Here is a 20,334-nt window from a genome sequence, read left to right as displayed (position 1 = left end):
ATAGGCTTGTTCCTCCCCAGACACAGGACTTCGCAGTTACTCTTGTTGAATGTCATGAGGTTCCTGACAAGAACATTTCTCCAGCTTGTTGAGGTCCCTCTGGATGGCAGCACAACCCTCTGACATATCAGCCTCTCTTCCCAGTTTTGTGTCATCTGCAGACTTGCTGAGGGTACACTCTGCCCCATCACCCAGATAATTAACAAAGATTTCAAAAGGATCAGGCCCAGTATTGACCCCTGGGGTACACCACTAGTTACTTGCCTCCAACTAGACCTCATCCTACTGATCATCACCCTCTTGGCCCAGCCATTCAGTCAGTTTTCAATCCGCTTCACAGTCTATTCAACCAGCCCATACAGCAAAAGCTTGTCTACAAGGATTTTACAGTAGACTGTGTCAAAGGCCTTGTTGAAGTCTACCTAGGCAATATCCACTGCTCTCCCTTTGTCTACCAGGCCAGTCATTTCATCATAGAAATTTATTAAGTTGGTCAGGCATCACTTTCCTTTGGTGAATTTTCTGCTAAAGTGTTATTACTGTTTCTGTTAGCCCTGGTACTTATCCCAGATAGGCAAAAAGACTATTTTGTAGAGTTCTAGTGATCAGCACGTCACCTTCTAGAAGCTTGTCCTTGCGGAACTTATTTAGTCAGAAGTTTGAGTTTATTTTCTAGGATATGCAACCTCCTCAGACTGACACTGGGTCAGTGTACAGTAGCTTTTATCTAGTGAGGCAACACAAAGGTGCAGCTCTAGCATTTAAGAAAGGTGATTCAGGATAAACAAACATCTTTTGACTAATACCCCTGTTCTTCATCTCAATGATGTGCTTGGCTGTTCAGAGAGTCATTGCTGCTACAACAGCATTGCAGAAACTGGGCACACTGGTGCTCCCAGATCACATCATGTTCATTATCAGTTTGTGGGATTACGCTTGCTTGAAAATTATTTACAATATAGCAAATAGGTTTTTTAAAGGAACGTTGGGAAATCTCTACTGGAATAAATATTAGTAATACTAAACAAGCAGCACTAAACAAAATATACATGTCTATTTACTTATCTTGTGGTCTTCATGATAATTGTTTTTTAACCAACTCATTCCTGAAAAAAAGTTTTCAGTTCTTTCATTTTGCTAATTATTTTTTGCAAGCAATCTTTTATTTCTAATCAAATCACCAGAAGTATCTCATCCCAATTGTGAACAAACCATTGTAATGACTCCAGAGATATCTGGGGATCTTCAAATCTGTCATCTCCTAGGGTGAGGTCTGAAGGTCACCATTCCATCTTAGACATTTACCTTGCTTATTGCAAACCCAAAGACTTCTTCAAAGTAAGCAGGCTGACTTATAAGGAGCAAATAGAAGGTCCAGCTTCTGCAAAAGTTTGCCACAATGATTGCATAAACTGGCATTGAAGTGAAAAATCTCTTCCAAGGAGTACTAAATTTCTAGGAAAAAAAAAAGATTTAGAAGACATTTTTTATTAGGCAGAAAGCAGGACAAAGAGCCCAGTATCTTTTAATGTAAGGACTATCCAGTACATTGCATCCAATTTACACTGCAAATCACTTACAATGCAAGAGAAAGATGTCTCCTTGTTTAGTGGTGCAAGATAAGTAGAGAAACTTTCTTAGAATAGTTAGGATTTTTAAGATGACTACTGTACTATTACTGCTCTGCTTACTGAAATTATACAAGGTATTCTAGAATCCTGCTATTGGGATAACAGGATCAATAACAAACTCTACAAAAACTAGAGAAAACCTTGTGCCATCCCCCACTTTTTGGCATGATGCACTTTGAGACATTCCACTCACAGAACTGTGAAAGATGGATTATCCAAGCTAAGAAATATGTGGTACCGCAGCAACAGGTAGCTACCTGCTTCAACCCAATTGATTTTCTTCAGCAAAAAGAAAGTCTGTGGTAGAGAATTTAATTTCTGTAGCTTGCTTTTGGCGTTTCCAGATTCTATTTATGCCTTGATACTCCATACAGCAGGAACAAAAAAACACTTCAGAACCCTATTCACTTATAAGAGAATTCAAATTAGAAGCCAAAATACGTAACCATGGCAATATACATTGACATTCTTTTTTTTTTTTTTTTGAAGTGGTAGTTGCATTCTACAGGCAACTGTATGCCTGTGGTTGCATGTAAACACATAGTGGTGGTACTAGTGTCCTCTGCAGTAAACCCTCTGTACAGCAAGGAGAAAACCATGACCTGGAACAAGCATGTATGTCTCCAGCCAAGACCTGACTGACTTCAGTCAAACTTCAGGAGTATGCCTAAGGAGACTCTGATACTTTATACAGTCAGCAAGGCTAATACACAAAACATGTAGAGAAAAGAATGAGGAGTTACTTTGCTCCACAATGTTCTAGAGTAAAAGCCAAGTAGGAACAGTTTATCAAGAAACAGCTTTGGTTTTCACCACTAGTCAAAATGAGTTATCTAAGAAGATGGAGAGAAGTTTGATGGGAAAATAAGTTTTAGTTTTAAGTTTCCAGTATCTTCCAGGAGAGAAGATACTCAGAGAGAGTATCTCAGAGAGAGGAGAGAAGTCTTAAAACAATGAGCATTTCAGTCCTCCTTACCAAGTGCTCAAATAGCAAGCTGGATAATTTAACAACTGTAACCAGTTTCTTATTTAGTTCTTTCCATTAATATTTTTTAGAACACACATGATTGATAGTTACGCAAGAGCAGGAGAACAGAATGTGTTGATTCTCTCTTTCCCTACTCCTTTCCCTCCCTAGATTATGAAGACTCTGAAAGCTGAAACAGCACTGTCTTTTGTTTGTAGCTGAACTCATCCTGTCATAAAAGGAAAAGCCCCTAACATCAACAGCAAATAGTTCTGCTGCTCTTACACAGCAAACAGTACCTATCCAGTCATATGCTTATATTGTGCAAGTGTTCACAAATCATAACCAGAAAATCCTTTTTACTTACATTTGCACTAGCTAGGCTGGCTCCTTCTCCAATACTTGTTTCTATATATATCTTTTCTTCACTGGTTATTGATGGATGTGCAGCAGGGCTCTCATAGGCATGAAGCAACCAGAACATGTACCAAACAATCCCAAACATTCCTGCAGAGGGAGGAAAAGCAAAGCTTGGTTTTAAAAGCCAATAGAGTCACACTTCAGTATCTGCAGACCTTGAAGTTTGTTTAAAGAGCAAATTAAACCAAATCTATGTAGAAAATATGCCCAGGGAAGTAAGAAAATATGACAACTAACTCTGTGTGTGTTGCATGCCTGCTTGCAAAGTGCTTGTGCATTTTGTCACTTGTAGTACATGATATGCATGGGGCAGAGAAAAGGCAAAGCCACAGCTTTCTCTGGGGCTTGGGAAAGGAAGAAAGTGGGGGTGGGGTGGGGGTGGGGGGCTGTAGCCTGGTCATTACAATTTTAAAACATATTACAACAGATGATTAAAAAATGAAATCTTTTAGAAGCTGCAATAAGTAGGGAATAAATTAGAATATCCATCTACAATGTCTTCAGTTCCCAAAATGACTTTGATCCATACTTGCTAAACAGGTCTAATAAGACTGCTAGCAGTGCCAGTCTAATTGCAGAGATCCTTTATATTAAGCAACTCACCATAAATATAGAAGACTGATGACCATCCTATATACTGTACCAGCACACCTGCCAGTGGCATGGCAACCACCGCACCTGCATAAGACCCTGAGGAGAAAAAAGGATTATGAAAACATGTCAGCTGTGATAAGTGAGCCTAGCCTCAAGTGCAAATGATCAGGCAGGTGCTCAGGGACAGAACTGGAGGGACTCCTGTGGCTGATTGGCATCATACTTTCTTGTTAGCATGTGGAATGGGATGTCAATTGTAATTTAGCTTGGGGTGGTGGGAAGGTATGGCCCTCACTGGTGTAGGAACACCAGTCTCCAGAAGGGCTGTGCCCTGTAGGTGAATGGGATTTGCAATGTTGAAACTCATGGTAAACCATGACTCAGGCATAAAATACATGCACTGAAGTGGGATATCCCTCCTAACCCTGTGGCATAAGAGGTGAGCTCCAGAGAAGTTAATAGCCTAAATTCCAGAAACGTTCTTAGTGTCCAAAAAATCCTCATGATTGCAGGTATGCTGGGAAGCTCCTGTCATGGCTCTAGCTCCATTATCCCACAAGCGCTACTAGTGGAGGGAGTGTTCAGACCAACCCTGAGTCTGCTTAACCATGTTTAGTTCACATCCACTGCATGAACAAACAGCTGGAATAAATAGGCAAAAGTTGACAGGGAAAAAATAAAGGATAAAAAAGTGGTCTGTGCCAAGGTTTGGGAAATATATAATACTGGTGAAACATACTTCTGAGTGACTTGTAGAAAGAGTTGAGTACTTAAGTGCTTGGAAAGGAATTTTCACAAAGACCCTTGGGAGAATTCATGCAATCTGCACATTTGGGTCCAGTGCAAGACAGCTCCAGCGGTGTCACATGCGAGAAACGTTGCCTTGAGTTATTCTAGGAAATGAGATACTTGTAGTTTTGAGAGTATAACATACTTTGTTAATGAGTGTTTGTTAATGCTCTACTCATTAGTAAATAAGTCTCTGCAATGATTCACAGTGACCCTTTCCCCTCATCCCTGTGCAATTCATTTTTCCTACTGCAATAGCAAAGCCCCAGGAAAGAACATAGTGAGAGAAACAAGGAACCTGGTTAACATGGTGTTTCCTAATATTTCCACTGTTCCTGTACAGTTTTGGAGTGCAAGAATTGGCATGGGTGCTTGGCTGCAGGGCAGATCTTTCTCTACCCAGTGCTAGGATTTTAAGGAGAGAACATTGAGGTTGGAGGGGTTTCTTTTTTGATCTGTTCTTCTACAGAAAATTGAAAAACCTAAACACGAAATCCCAGAGTCGTCTGTAGTAAAACTATAATTCTCATAATAAGAAAAGTTATGGTTTTTTTTTTCTCATTTCACTCTTCCTTTTACCCTTTCTATTGTATTTTAGTGCCATATTTTCCCTAGCCTTTCAGTTCCATTGCTGGTGGACAGACTGTTTGTAACACTGACTTTTATATTTTCTATTGAATATTCACTCTTACAGATATTCATCTTCAGCTGGGTTTACCCCACAACCTGCATTTATTTTTATTGGTTTCTCTTCCACCTTTCTCAACTGCTTATTCTTCAAATTCCTGTTGTTTTTGATCTTTCTCCGGTATTATTAGACATCCACTCACCATTCTGATTTCCCTGTCACAAATGGGAAGGAACACACCAAAGGCAGATGATGAGGGTGTCTTAGAGGGAAGTGATAGAGTGAAGTAACAGGCAGTGCCTTTTCCTTCACTGCCAACACAGTGCATTTGAAATTACAGCAGAATCATTTCTGCCCTGTACTTTGCATATCTGTACTTTTTAGGGTAAAAATGTAGAGGCAGTACATATTGATTATGCTTTACCTTCCTTACATTTAGGCATCAACCTAAATCCAGCCTGGAGCTGGGAAGGAGATACTAGCATTTACCATTTTTCCTGGAATTAGCGTTTAATTGAAGACTGCAGGAGAAGCTGAAGACAGTAGGTGGGAGAGTGTCACCAGACAGATGTGACACTCACAGTACTCTTTTCAGGCCAGAAATTGTGATAGCACAGAGCAACCTATGGCAAAAACTGCTAACTGAAGGATGGAATTAAAAGCAGGAAACTCTTTGCTGTATGTTTGTTTGTTTTCCTTTTTATTATTGTGTCTGTAGGCAAAAGAAGAGGGTATCTTTCTTGAAGAATAAGGTGGAAAACCTCAGCATTTTTCCTGTTCTCTCTTTCAGAACAAGGTTTAAGACTCTTGCCAGAAGTTAGAAACATTCCAAATGGAATGAGAGAATGGAGTTTCCATGGAGTTTCTCTCCCCAAAGTCTTCTGAAATTTCCCACAAGCCATCTTCCAGAAGGCCATCTGTCAGCATTGGGAAGGGACACAGAGAAGCGACCAAAGTACAAGCCCGATTATAATTCAAAACAAAGTGAAGCAGAATAGCCAGTGGCAACAAGTTACATCACTGGCACTGCAACATATTGAGCAGTCAGCCTAAAGTACCCAAATCCTTTTAAAATATTTTTTTAAGTGCATATTTGTTTAGGAGTTTAAGTGCATATTTGTTTTTTGTTTATTGAATTTACAATTCAATATGTATAATAAATGGAATCCCTACAGACAGAGCAAACAGAAAAAGAAAAAAGAAGGTTTGATTTTTCTCATGTAGCACATCTAGAGCCATTTTGGTTTACTATGAGAATCATTCTGAGTGCTAGCGTTAAATGATAAAACGGTGACATGCTAAACAAAAAGACTCTCAAATGCTTGAGTTCGGGGTAGAAGCTGAATGCCACAAAGGGCAGAGCATTTGCATTTCTCTCTTAAATAGCGAAATGAATAAAATAAGTCTAATGGAAATATGTACTTACATAAGCCTTGTAAGTCAACTTACCACAGAATGATGTGGTGACCAACCTGCTTCTCTCCAGCGGAGGAGCCCACTTACTCCACATCCCATGGCAGGCTGGGTACGTGACACCCTGGCAGACATTTCACACATCATATAATTTGCATTAACTACATTCCTACTTCAAGTAGTTGCTGATACTGTCCACCCTGCCTAGTTTTCTGTCACCGTGGAATAATGTAGGGAGGGTGAGGTGGGCCAGGAAGAGCCCTGTTGTTTGGGTATGACGATGTCAATACTAATTTGGATAATGTGTTCTGGGATAAAAATCCTGTTTAGATGCAGTGGATGACAAAAGTAAACTAAAATAGACTAAACCACAAGACCAGAAGCCTAAACTTTTAATTTCTTTTTAAGTAAACTTTAGAAAGTCAATTGTTATGATTAAAAAATTGTCATCATAAGTATGAATAACAAGTAAAAATGTAAATTGGTCAGAAATCTTGACTGACAGATCTTGATTTTTTACAACCAAATCTCCAAATCCAAATGATTATGAAAGGACCAACATGGCAAGTGTTCGTACCTCCACCAGACCTTGCAGAATCCTTACAAACATCACACAGCCATAATGCACTCTTGCTGCAGAAGGGATGAACATGTTCAGTGTAGATGTTAGAAAGATAGCTGCTCCAAAAACCCTGTGGAAAAAAAGTAATGTGAAAGGGAATACAGTTAATGTCTGCTTTTCAGAAGTGATGCTGTTCTTGGGTACAGTCGCAGTGGCAATATTCTATAACACGATCTCACCAGTCCAAAGACTTGTAAAGCTTCCTTAATGGCAAAAGGGGATAAATACCCATATGGTAAATATATTTTTTTCTCTGTAAGAAACAGAAGTTTTATGCATAGTTAAACAAAGGTCATAGTTCAACAAGGCCAAATGCAAGGTCCTACACCTAGGTCGTGGCAATCCCCATTTTCAGTACACAATGGGGGATGACATGATTGAGAGCAGCCCTGCGGAGAAGGATTTGGGGGTGCTGGTCAATGAGAAGCTCAACATGAGCCAGCAACATGCACTCACAGCCCCGAAGGCAAACAGTATCCTGGGCTACATCAAAAGAAGCGTGGCCAGCAGGGTGAAGGAAGTGATTCTGCCCCTCTATTCCTCTCTCATGAGACCTCATCCGGAGTACTGTGTCCAGTTCTGGAATCCTCAGTGTAAGAAGGATATGGAGCTGTTGGAACAGGTCCAGAAGAGGGCTACGTGGATGATCCGAGGACTGAAGCACCTTCCCTATGAGGACAGGCTGAGAGAGTTGGGCTTGTTCAGCCTCAAGAAGAGAAGGCTCCTAGGAGATTTTATAGTGACCTTCCAGTACCTGAAATGGGCTACAAGAAAGCTGGAGAGGGACTGTTTACAAAGGCTTGTGGTGATAGGACAAGGGGGAACGGGTATAAACTGGAGAGGGGCAAATTTAGATTAGACATTAGGAAGTATTTCTTTACCATGAGAGTAGTGAGACACTGGAACAGGTTACCAAGGGGGGTTGTGGATGCCCCACCCCTTGAGATTTTTAAGGCCAGGTTGGATGGGGCCTTGGGTAACCTGATCTAGTGGGATGTCCCTGCCCACGGCAAGGGGGCTGGAACTAGATGATCTTTAAGGTCCCTTCCAAACCAAACCAATCTATGATTCTACGATTCTATGAAATCAGGTAAAGTCAGGTTTAAGTCCCTCTCTGAACATCTGCATGTGCTAGTTAGTTCCACTTGCTGTTGCTAAAACGTGGTTGCTTAAGACCAGCTCCTTACCAACCTCACTTCTCTAAACAACAGCTACAAGTATCCTTTGTAACTATGACATAGAAAGGGCATTTCTACAAGACAAATTCTGTGAAAAACAAAGCATAAACATTTTGTTGCCTTGCTTGGGAAGAGCACTTGCTGCAGCTGCTGCACAAGTCAGCTAGGCACAAGTCAGTTGAAGCTCTAAATGCACCTGAGCCCCAGTGCTTGTGGGAAGTCATGTGCAGCCTCCCAAATGTTAGCACCAGTCAGAGAAATAGGCAGCAGAAACCTCTGTGTAGCGGTAAAGGATCCAATCAGCATTCCTGAATGTCCAGGCCACTCAGAGACACTGGGGTAGGTCTCAAAGCTATGTCTGCCTGACTCACTGCTGTCAGTGGGAGCTTTTCCCAGCACAGACACACTTTCCTGTGTTTCACTGAAGAATGCAACACACTTACTGCCCTGTATCAATAATAAACAACAGTGACAGTAGGTGTGAAAGATAGCTGGGCTACAGGGCAGTCATTTCAGTACGGCATGGGCTGTAGGTTTGTCAGGCACTGATGCTGCAGTGTAAGCAAAAAGTGTCCTTGCGTGCCCAGCTCAGGAAAGGATATCCGGGGAGCATATTTGAAAACTGAGGCTGCAATATGAAACACACTACTGCAAACCAAGAGACTGGGAACAAACAGTTGAAACTGTCATTGAAATTACTACCATTAGTAGAAATGATCCATTCTTGATTTATTAGATTTCATGTATCATCGCATCTGGTTGACTGAAACCTTAGGTTTCCTTTCTGTGCAATGAATGGAGTTTGATAGCTGCATCATACACTCTCTGAGTATCAAGAATTCATTACTCCGCCATCTGTAGAAGCTGATAGATATGAAAATCTCCTCTAAGGTCCTGCTACAGCACTGAAAATATCAGAACTGGCAATAGGAGAGTAGGAGTTCTCCACAGCTACCAAGCACCATTCAGATTTAATGGATTACTGCTAACCCATAGTAGTTTATTGTCTTCTTTGTGTTGTCTGCAATCAAAGCAACCATGTCTGGCTTCCTACAGCCTGCCTTCATGAGGAAAATCTTTCATTCTGCAGATAGAAAATAGCAGCAGTTAGTGTCCCTGGAGATCACAACACTTAGGAAACAGGAGGTCAACCCAAAACTGCCCTATCATGCTCCAAGACTCAAGGTGACACCCTGAGAATAAAGCAGCCCATTTTGTTAAAGGCCCTCAAATCCTAGCTACACTGATGTTAGCTAGCAGCATGCTGCTGTTTGTGGACTGTCACTTATATTCCTTTTCCAAATTACTCAAATTCAGCAGCATTTAAGGAGTTTTGAATTGCCTTGTTATGCGTATGGCATTTCAAAAAGATACATTAAGCTTCATTCTGATATACAAATGGTATTAGATATATTTTTGGTTTGAAATCATATGATTTGGACAACAACATTTGGACAACAACATCTCCCTTTTGATTTTTCTGCCAAAGACAGATACAGATCTTACTATGCATAGCTGTTTAGAATGCTGTGCTTCAAAATATTTATAAACTTGTAAACTTTTTGTTGCCATTCTTTGGTTATTATTGTTTTTTAAATAAGGATTTCAGTTGTTTACTTTTCAGTCTCTTTTTGAAAACTTATTCACAGGAAATATATGCCACCTCATTTTTTGAATCTGGGCTTCTTATTCACAGTAGTATTAATGGCAGTATTATAGCGTGAAGAATATACAGTCAGAGATCAACACTCTTTTGTCTGTATTCTGTATACCAATTGACAAAACAGTCCATGCCTAGACAGCTCATAATCTGAATGACAAGAAAGCACTCAACAGATGGACACAACAGCAAAAAGGCTGGGTATGCTGACTGAGAGAAGTGACAAAAGAATGGATTTATATAGAAAGCAGCCTGAAAATCTGAACTGGAATACAAAACCTATGATCATATCTTGACATTTAGGAGACTGCTTTCAAAGCCAAGTAAACAGTTAGCTGAGAAATAAGTATTGTTTAGCTCTCTATTATGACAAGTGAAGAAAAGAATTTTGCACCTTGCTTCCTTGCCATTTATAGAAGTATCAGATTATTGTAATGCTACTGACAGTCTCAGGGAACTGCAGCAAATTATGTAAATTAATAAGCACATGAAAGAATAAACCATAAGAAAGTGAACATGTTTAATTATCCAAACAGCTGGCTCTGAAGACTGAATTTCCAATCTCTGCTACTTCATTTAGTGCCAGCTTTTAAGATGCCTAGGTTGTAAATGCATCATTTATACTGAGTTAGAACCATCCACTCTCCTGCTACTATTTATGAGAGTGAGTAGTGCTTCCATAAAGAGCTAGCATCTTTCTAGTAGTTCACTGACATTTATCCCAAAGATGTTGGTCCCCACCATGACTGAAAATATCCCAGTTCTGTTCAATTCATTCACGAATTCTTCACTCCTCTCTGTCATGATCCCCTGCCAGCTGCCACTCTAGGATCAAAACAGACTTCTTCAGTGATGGACTCCTTTGCCCTGCAGGATGCTGTTACTGAAAACCGATATCAGCAGATGCCTTATGTTTCACATATCCTTGTCACCATCAAACAATGATGAAATTACATTTGAATGCATGTTTCAGAATAAGCAGCATGTTAAAGATACATTGTCACTAAACGGTTCATGAACTTTGGTGGAATGCAGACCTACACTAATTTTGACAAATATATGAAGCAAATCATATGGTGTTAATGGTTTAGCAGCAAAACCATAAAGGACTCAATATTTTCAGCTGTTCTGAGATCCATTTGAAGCCCTCATTACTTCTTGCATTAGAGGAGTGCCTGGAGTGAGGGCATCCATATATGCTCAAGGTTGCCCAGTATCAAGCATGATTTAAACGTATGAAAAAGATTCAATACCTAAACCTATAATGTCAATAATAGGATAGAATAATAATATATCTCATTACCAGAGTGCAGCTGGGATGAAAATGTTTATCTTTCTGAGGGAGGTAGGTTCACACACTGGTCCCAGATCTCCTGGTTTCCTGTGTCTTACCAAGCAAGTAATCCCTCCGAAACAGAAACTAAGCACCATTGTTGAAGATACCCAAGCTGAAATTGATTTGTTTGACAAGGAATTATGGCAAAACATAGTATTAGCTAGACATGTGAATATTACTGGTACAAACAGAATTTCTTTCTGAACTTAGCCTTTTTAAAATTGTTGCTCCACAGCAAATTCTACTCCTAATCCCAGTTACGATAGTTGAATCCGTAATTTTATGGATTCTATTTTACGGTGTTGCATTACAGTATTAGATTGAATCTGGAAGTCTCATGGGGACAGAAATACAGCTCTCTGTCATACGCACAACACATAGTAGTCAACTGACAGAATTCATTGAGTTGCGAGGTATTTATGGTTGATTTTACTGTTTGCAAGAAAATTAGAGAAACAAACATCAAACTAATAATATGCTGGTTTATTCAGCCAACAGTGTGCACATCTGTGTTTTGAGGCCCTTCTGCTGCAAAAGTTGTAGCAGGAGTAGAAAGGCTAAGGAAATGATTAAGTTTAGCCAATTTGCTTGACTTATTCAGCAGATGGAAAAATACCGTACTTAACGCATTTTTATGTGGTGGAGAAATGAATAATTAAGGATGCTAGTAGTGTTGAAGAAGCAGTGCAAACTGAACTCTAAGTAACTTTTGGTTATGGACAGAGAGGAGTTGGGACTGAATTTCTGTGCAATTCTATGGGATGACTCTGTTCTGGAGTAATTTCCATAAGGGCATTGTTTGGGAAGATCTCCCGGGCAGTCTTGCAGAGAGCAAGGCAGTTTGATTTGGGGCAGAACAGTATATGACTAGTCTTAAAGACCTTTTCCAATTCTGAAATTGTTTGGAGATAAGTCATGCCTTGTTTACAGAGAATGAAATGAGTACCAATTATCTTTTTTGTCTGTAGATCTTAAATACCCTTAACATAAGCATCTCTTAAGCTCATTCACAACCAGCTGTCTTCGGACCATCTGCCTCTCTCTGTTGTGGTTATATTCCAAGTTCTGAAGACTTTTTGAAGTAAATCCCAAATCCAAAGTTAGCTTAGGCAAAATTAACTACTTCTCTTGTCTCTGTTTTTGAAAGCAGTTTAATTTAAAAAGTCAGCTCACAAACACAAGCATAGAAGAAATCTGTATAGATGCTTGAAGTTCACCAAACAGAAATCATAAAGGTCTATGAGAAGTAATTAGGGCAATCCTAACTACAGACATCAGTACTGTATCCAGCCAGGGTGAGGCTATCCATGTGCGTGAGGATGGATTTGTGCCTTCAGAACATAAATAATTCTGTAATACCAATATGCCCAGCTTCAGTCCACAGGGGATTTTTAAAGGGGAAAAGACACATTTGTTGGAAAATTTTTCTTTCATGTTAAATTGATCTAAAAAGCACTAAGACAACTTCTGAAAGGCAAATAATACAATCATTTATCCAAAGCATTTTGATTGTCCTAACACTCACCAGAGAGCATTGTTATTTATAGAACAAGAAATGTGCAAATATTTGGCGTGAAAAAGCTATATTGTGAGAATCAGAAATAGACCCATAGTGAAAGTCTAGTTCCATTTTTGGTTATAAACAAAAATAGTGCGTGTCCAATTTTAGATATGTATTCCTGAAACATTTTAATTCACTATATGGGTAGTTATAATTTAAACAGTGTAAAACAGTCATCAGGCTGTAAACCTCAATTCTTTTGATTATTGTTTTCTTACCTGTTAGCAGCCAATTTGTTTGAGATGAACCCTCCTGGTATTTGTGTCACAATGTAACCCCAGAAAAAAGAGCCATGAATGAGTCCCACTGTCTCTGGATCCCAGTTGAATTGGGCTTTCTGTAGAGGAATCAGAAAAATGTTGTTAAATGAAGCATATTAATTGCAAGATAACCGCTATTTTGAAGTCACACAGAAGTCATTCATCCTCTGTATCAAGGCAGACTCTTTACACCAGTGTTGCTGAGCTTGAAACCCCTCAGTTAAGGCAAAGGGACATAAAATTCCCATGCTTTTGCTCTTATCTTTCAGTCAAGTGCACAGGAGGTGTGAAAGTTTTCAGCTAGAAGGCAGCAAATGCTGGATCTTCATCTTTGCCACTTGTCACTGCTTCTTCCTAGGCTGCTTAGTCCTGAAACATGCTCAGCATTACAACGAGGATCCAATGCCTTTAATCACTGCATCCATTTTCCTATGATTATCAAAGTTACCCAGGTCCTTTGGGCTGATCAGCTGCCTGCTCAGGCTGGTCCTGTGTTATCTGTAGTTGCCCTTGTCAGGACCAAACTCCAACCATCCACCATCTGCATTAAGTGGTGTGGGAACAGAAAATGGGGGTGGAAGCGGGTGTGAGGGTGGGTGGCCCCTGGAAGAAAGGAAATCTGAAAAGAAAACTAGGTAGCGCTAGCTAGCTGATTAGTTTCTCTCTTATTAAAAGGGAAGCCAGTTGTAGGGTTGGACTGGGATACAGAAAGCCATCCACAGGCTGGTTATGGATGATTCCTAGCCAAAAATGTCTGCAGCCAAGAGAAATGCTTTTGCCATACATGTCATCCTCAGATACCAAGCAGTTCCAGTCTTCTCAAGGCTCTTCCTGAACAAGGACATTCCTCTGATGAGCCTGTCTGACATACTTTTTTCAGAGGGTGGACAGCTAAAGTTCAGGGCAAAACAGAGAAAGTGAAGAAAAGAAAGGTGGAACCAAGATGTCCCTCCTGCCCTTCATTCTGGGATGTTCAGACAGGGCCTGGCTCAGTATAAACACATTAATATAAGGTCAATGCCAACTTTTCTTCCTTGAACTCTCAGTTCAGAAGAGCTGTTTCGGAGCAAAGAGAACTGTGACACTGTGCTTCATGATCAGTTTTATGCTATCTACATAGTAAGGAAAGGTGGCTAAGCATGATATGAGGAAGCAGCACAGATGTCTCTTAGATTCTGAATGAAAACTGTCACTAAAATACTAAAGAAATATGAAAACTAAAGTGATAAAACTTAACAATTCTGTTTTCTGTATTACTTTCTCTGTGTGAACCTTTTTCCATCAGTAGGTTTATTTCTTTTTTTCTCAAACAAACAAACTAAAGAAATAGCTCATCATTTTACCTGAGGGGAGAAAGATGGTACTAATTAGCCAGGTATGTTTACAAGGGACTAAAGGATATCCCTCACTATTAGTATACCTTCTGACAAGAGACCCACTTTCCTGTGCCAAGCTACATTTCTGATTTAAATATCTAGTTTTTTGCCAGTGATTTCCAGCTTAGTTTCTAGGTAATGTTAATTTCTGATAGCAGAAAGATACTAAAAGATGGGAAAAGTTCCTGTATCAGGAGGTGCTCATGCCCAGAGTAGCTTGAGATTTATTAGATGCGTTTGTCCTAATTTCCTAGCTACCTCTTCTGAGCCTCGCAGCCTATGCAGGCACATCCTTTCTCTTGCTTCAGGGTGAAGCACAGAACCAAGAAGTCACAGAGAGAACCCCAGAAAGCAAGAATTAGACTGCATAGATACAAATTCAGCAGCAAGTCTAAGCAACAGGAGCTGGTCAGAGGAGATTGCAAATGCTTAAGAACTAGAAAACTCTTCATTGGCTTGGGTAAATCTTTCTGGGATTTACTGAGTCTGATTAGAAACAATCCGTTTGGTAGCTATGAAGGGGAGAGAAAAACACTGAAGTACTGACTATGGCATAATTTGGGATGAGAAGGAAGATTCATTTAATCTGTAGCCTGACAATCATAAGCATCATCACTGGTCTTTGAAGATCAATAGCCACTATGACCATGAGTTGTTCAGGCAGGAATACTTATAACTTTGGAAACTTGCTATAGACACTTCCTGCAATTTTCTTTACCAAAAGTTAAAATATTACAGAGAAAAATGTATGGATAATTGCACAGACTTTCATTCATCTCTAGAGACATGACAGAAGGGATCTACCTCTCTGGGACATGCATTTTGGTTTAGGGAATGTGCAAAGAATATCCCAGGGCTGAGCGATCTCGTTCCATGGGGGCGCCTTATGATGTTTTTTTTTCTTTTGTAGTGGTTTTCCTCCTAGACCTCAGCACATGAGGAATTATCAGGTAAGAGTCAGCATTCCTGTGAATAATTTGTTAGGATGAAAATATCCAAAAAATAGCAAAAAAAAAGTCAGCAAGGAGAGCAAATATAAATGAGGTTTAAATTCATAAAGTCTTTAAAGGTACTCATGGTATCACAGCTAGGTACCAGGGCAGATACTGGGGAAACTAAGGTATGGATTCAACCTGCAGTTCCTAGGGTGCATTGTTAAAGGTTTGTAGACATCTCGGCTGTGCACCACATGGTATCTACTGCAATTTTGAAAATAGCTTGGTACCTAATTGTGAATACCTGTAGACAGCAATCCACACTGTCAATAACCTGTAAAAACCTATTGTCTTATAGCCAGTGACTACTTTAAGATCTTGGAAGTCATCTACTGATCTGAATAGAGTGAGTGCAGTGCTATGTACAGCAATTACTCATTCTTTCAGCAGCAACATCAAAGTATACATCCCCAAGAGACAGTTACCACAATAAAATCCATTTAGTACTTATAGGCATGCAAGCCGACTGAGTTCTTATTTTTATTTACATCCTGTAAGACATTGCAAATCCTCAGATCTTACAAATTTTCATGTGACTTAGAGACCTGAATAGGAACTAAGCATCTACACATCTATGTGAATCCAGACTCACATGTTTCCCTGCCTCTGTTTTTTATCTATGTATATACAGTTCTTTGGTATATGTCACTTCGATGATTTTGCAAATGGAGTCTGCTCAGAACAGTGAAAGGAAGATAGTTTCTCACCTGTAGCTCTGGTTTTCCATTAACATAAACCGTGTTATTGTTCACCATTTCTACGATGGCAACACCCAGGTTGCACCTAATTCCAAAGGAGATGCAGAAGCCCAGACCGCTCATTATGGCAATGATGTAGCGCTTGGGCAGCCCGCAGCAGTAGCAGTCACAAGGTGCCAACTTGCGGGTGCTTGCCTGCACGGGACGGCCCTCTTCCGTCAGCTCAAGGTGATCCTCCTCCTCTACGTTAGTGCCATCAATTTTCCTAAACAGGTGAAGAAAGAGAAAATTAAAAAGCCTTACTATCTCAGTAAAATCTGCTGAAACACAGTTGTGCTCCAGCCAGCTGCTAAATCATCTCCTTGTGAGATGTTTGCCACTCAGCGGTGTGATGAGTTAATGCTGGGCAGGCTTTGAAAGGTTAGCATTCTGCACTTTTTCATAAATCATAGAATCATAGAATAGTTTGGGTTGGAAGGGACTTTGAAGATCATCTAGTTCCACCCCCCCTGCAATGGGCAGGGACACGCCTCACTAGAACTCTGAGGTTTGTAAATCCAAGACACTTGGCTGGACAGCTAGCTGGAGGAGTGTACATAGGCTATTCCTGACCTTATTATGAGAGTTAATGCACATAGGAAAACATTTGTCATAATTTCTACCTATTCCACTAAGCAGAGCTCGCAGTAGGTTTCAAGAAAAGAGAAAATACAGTATGGTTTCACTGAGCCAAAAACTCTCTGTGAATTTGTTTTCACCACTGGGACAAAAATCAGGGCTACATTGAAGAGGAGAAGAGACTCTGGTGTCAAAGTACCAATTTAAGATGTAAAAGAGCCAGCCCCAGACTTCTTCTGCCTGAAGGGATTTGAAGCCACAATTCTCTTCTTCTCTGAAATATCTTCTCAAATTTGGTGCGACACCTGCAGTGCAGTTCAGAGGAACTGAGAGGGAAAGGGCCAGGAATGTGGGCTCTTCCATTTACTAGGGATAGGAGTAAATGGTATCCAGCCACTTTAGCTTGTAAGAGGTTGCCCACCAGCTACTTGCTAACATGAGAGGGCTGCTCCTCTGGCTTTGCATACCCAGATTTTCCTTTTCCTACAAGCACTCCAGCTGAGAGATGCAAACAAAATGGCACTTCCCTGTTATCTGGCATTGTATGATAGTACATTTAAAAATGAATTTGGTCTCCCAGCCTGATTAATGATATTAACAGCCCATGCTGTAGGACAAGGGAATGTCTCTGGTAGAAATAGTGAGGTCAGAAATAACTGAACACAGTTAAATACTTTCTTTCCTCATATTAGCTTCCCATACCTTTGGTTTAAATGCAGAATATGGGTTTCTGATGTGCTGAAACACTTAAGCAGATGATTAGCTGTGAATACATGACTCCCCCACAAAACACTACCCCTGAGCTTAAGACTAAGTGTTCAAAGGATGGCTGCGATCAGCAGTTACATTATGAACCCTTTCTGTTTCAGCATTGCTCTGAAGCAGTGAGCTCCGGATCCAGATCGTTTTGTGTCTGCCATGGTGTTACTCTCAGTACTGTGAAAATATGAACAGTCACTTAATCTAAAGGAAGCCCAGCTTGCCATATAAGATGATGAAATGATTCCATTCACTGTTTTCTGATAAGGAGTAACTTATTTCCTTCTTCCACACATCTGGCTGAATGCGTTTGACATCTAATGCGCTTCAAATTTCCATACAAAAAATCAGCTATAAAGAAATCTTGCCAGAGCACATATGGATGGGCTACACCTGGCCGACTTGCACAGTAGCTGGTTGGGATTTTTAGGAAAACAGTGTTGATTTAATCACAGCTTTCTCCAGTTGTGTAAATCTAAATGTACTTCTCATAACCTAATAGTTCGCATAATGCTCCATACTAAAGTTTTCACAAATACATGGTATGCATTACTCCTAGGGTGTTTCCTATGGACTTAAATATATCTTTCCAATATGAAATTTCACTTAAAAATCTCAGCATTTCTAGGTTTTAGAGCTACACTAACTGCTGCATCATCTGATGTATTCCTCCTTTTTACATCATGTCATCAAACCATTCCTCCAGCCTTTTTTCTTAGCAACAAGAAAAAAAGCATATTACAGTCCATCAGCTCACATTTCCAAGAAACACTAGAAATGAAGTGTTTTGGGCCAGAATGGAAGTCTGAGGTTTAGTTTATTTAACCCCTTGCTCAAAGCAGTTGTAACTGCAAAGTTAGATCATTAGCTATTTGTCAGGCTGGAAGGAAGACTTTGCATTAAAGCAAGGTAACACAGGAAATCCGATATTACTGTGGTGTTATTGAAGGGGATTGAGATCTTATGATTCACTGGCAGGGAAACAGCTTTTGTTAGTGAAATGAGAGTACAGAGACTAAGGTAGTCAGCCACTTTAAAAAGAAGACGCCATATATTCCATACCCTGTGTGCTCTTATAGATAGGTGTAAAATGAATAAAATATCAAAAATAAAGACCTCAGGAAGTGAAAAGACAAATGAATAATTATATTTGTAGAACAGTTGTCATCTCAAAACAATTATTAACAAACCAAAAGAAGGAATTTAATTAACTTCCTCTAACATAATCTGAGATACTGATTGAATTAAATCAAAGCACAGTTCCTCAAATTGGAAGTACCTTTACCAGGCTCTCTATTTATAAGAGAGACACTAGACTTTAACTGGTGCATTGTTTTGGACAGCTGGCAAAGATTAGATAAATCATGGAAAGGCAAAACATCTGTTCATATCCAGACATTTTCAGCTGGCTGTCAATTCAGATAGGCATGAAAACATCCTTCTGCTCCAAACTCATTCCTAAAACTGGTAAGCCAGGACCAGCACTGTGGGCCAACATTGCCACTGAGGAGAAATTAACTGTTTTGCTGTTGTATTCAACTACTCATTTATAAAAGAAAGTTGAGGACTGATCCATGATCCAAAATGCACATGGTACATTTCATGCCCCTATGGCTCAATGTTAACCCCTTTACAAAAAAATCATCTTGGAGAAAACTATTTTGCAATAGCATTCCAAAAATGGAGTGAGGACAAAGCATTAGCAGCACAGACATTCACAGAGCCAGTGCTTGACCTAGTTTTTCGGCTTTATATTATTGATCAAATATATAATGAAGGTACGGCAACTCCATGAAAAGATGAGAAATATTTTCCAATTGATCTGTATGTTTCTGTAAATTTTCACTTGCTCTACACCAACAACTTAGAAGAAAATGGCTCCAGAGCCAGCACTTCTAATTATCTCACTAATGCAGGACAGCATTTTGCTGCACGGGAAATGTTCAGTCTTTATATCAATATATTTCCTTCTTCTGAGCAACCATACACTGCTTGGCAAGTAAGAAGAGCTAGGCTGTTTGAAGATATCTGCATGTCATAATAACTTTATGTGAAATTTTCGTTTTTTATTGAATGACTGGCGTGTGCAGAATTTTGGAAGAATGGAAGAAATTTGAAAAATTCCTATCAGTAATAAATACAGTCTCAAGAACACATGTACATTCAGCAATCTGTATTTATAATATTTTAGCATAGGAATTACTTATTTCTTCAAATGATAAAGTAAGTGGCTAGAATCATACAATTTCATTTCATTTAATTAAAAACATACAGATTCTACAATAGTGGGCAAATGTTAATACTTGGTATATGTTAGAGCACACTGTAGAATGGCTTTTACCAGATATTACAGTTTTTCTTGGGCAGCAGATGCACAGTCATATGCAATGTTCAGACCTCACCTCTACAAATCCAGAATCGCTCATCACATGCAACAATTATTCAAAATCTTGGCATAACTTCAGACACCTACACACTGACTATCTAAAAATATCATTTATCCAAAAGCAGATATGATCTGAGATCTCATTTACTCCCTGGGGATTTGCCTAGGTGATAACTGTCCACACTGAATCCTGCTGTTGATGCATTGGCACAAAGTCACACTGCAGACAGGCAAACCCTCTTAAGTTGCTCAGTGCATGGGACCTCTCTAGCTGCTTTCTGCATGGTATTTTCATAAAACTCATGGCATGTCTCAAACGTATGCAGTCATGGGACTGCATCTCACAGCTGATGCACTTTCAGGCTCCAGGGCAGCTTCACAGTTTCTCCTCAATGCACTGGAGGGATGCCCCATGGGTGCTGCAGTGCAGCACTGCACGTGTG

The 20,334-nt window shown here is 39.8% G+C and overlaps 1 protein-coding gene across 1 annotated transcript in view; it reads right to left on the bottom strand.

The window, feature by feature from the left end:
* Positions 1-20,334, bottom strand: part of SLC17A8 (solute carrier family 17 member 8) — a 30,969-nt gene that overhangs the window by 7,263 nt on the left and 3,372 nt on the right. Inside the window, exons 2-8 of the mRNA XM_069849804.1 lie at positions 16,138-16,393; positions 13,018-13,136; positions 7,020-7,134; positions 6,479-6,566; positions 3,622-3,708; positions 2,966-3,105; positions 1,306-1,455 (exon numbers count right to left, since the gene is read on the bottom strand). Coding sequence (XP_069705905.1) covers positions 1,306-1,455; positions 2,966-3,105; positions 3,622-3,708; positions 6,479-6,566; positions 7,020-7,134; positions 13,018-13,136; positions 16,138-16,393 — 955 coding nt within the window. The remainder of the gene's footprint in view (positions 1-1,305; positions 1,456-2,965; positions 3,106-3,621; positions 3,709-6,478; positions 6,567-7,019; positions 7,135-13,017; positions 13,137-16,137; positions 16,394-20,334) is intronic.

This window comes from Phaenicophaeus curvirostris, chromosome 1 (genome assembly GCF_032191515.1).
Source record: "Phaenicophaeus curvirostris isolate KB17595 chromosome 1, BPBGC_Pcur_1.0, whole genome shotgun sequence".
Taxonomy (NCBI): domain Eukaryota; kingdom Metazoa; phylum Chordata; class Aves; order Cuculiformes; family Cuculidae; genus Phaenicophaeus; species Phaenicophaeus curvirostris.
The sequence above is the reverse complement of the archived record's forward strand: the minus strand, read 5'-3'. Positions and strand labels throughout refer to the sequence as shown.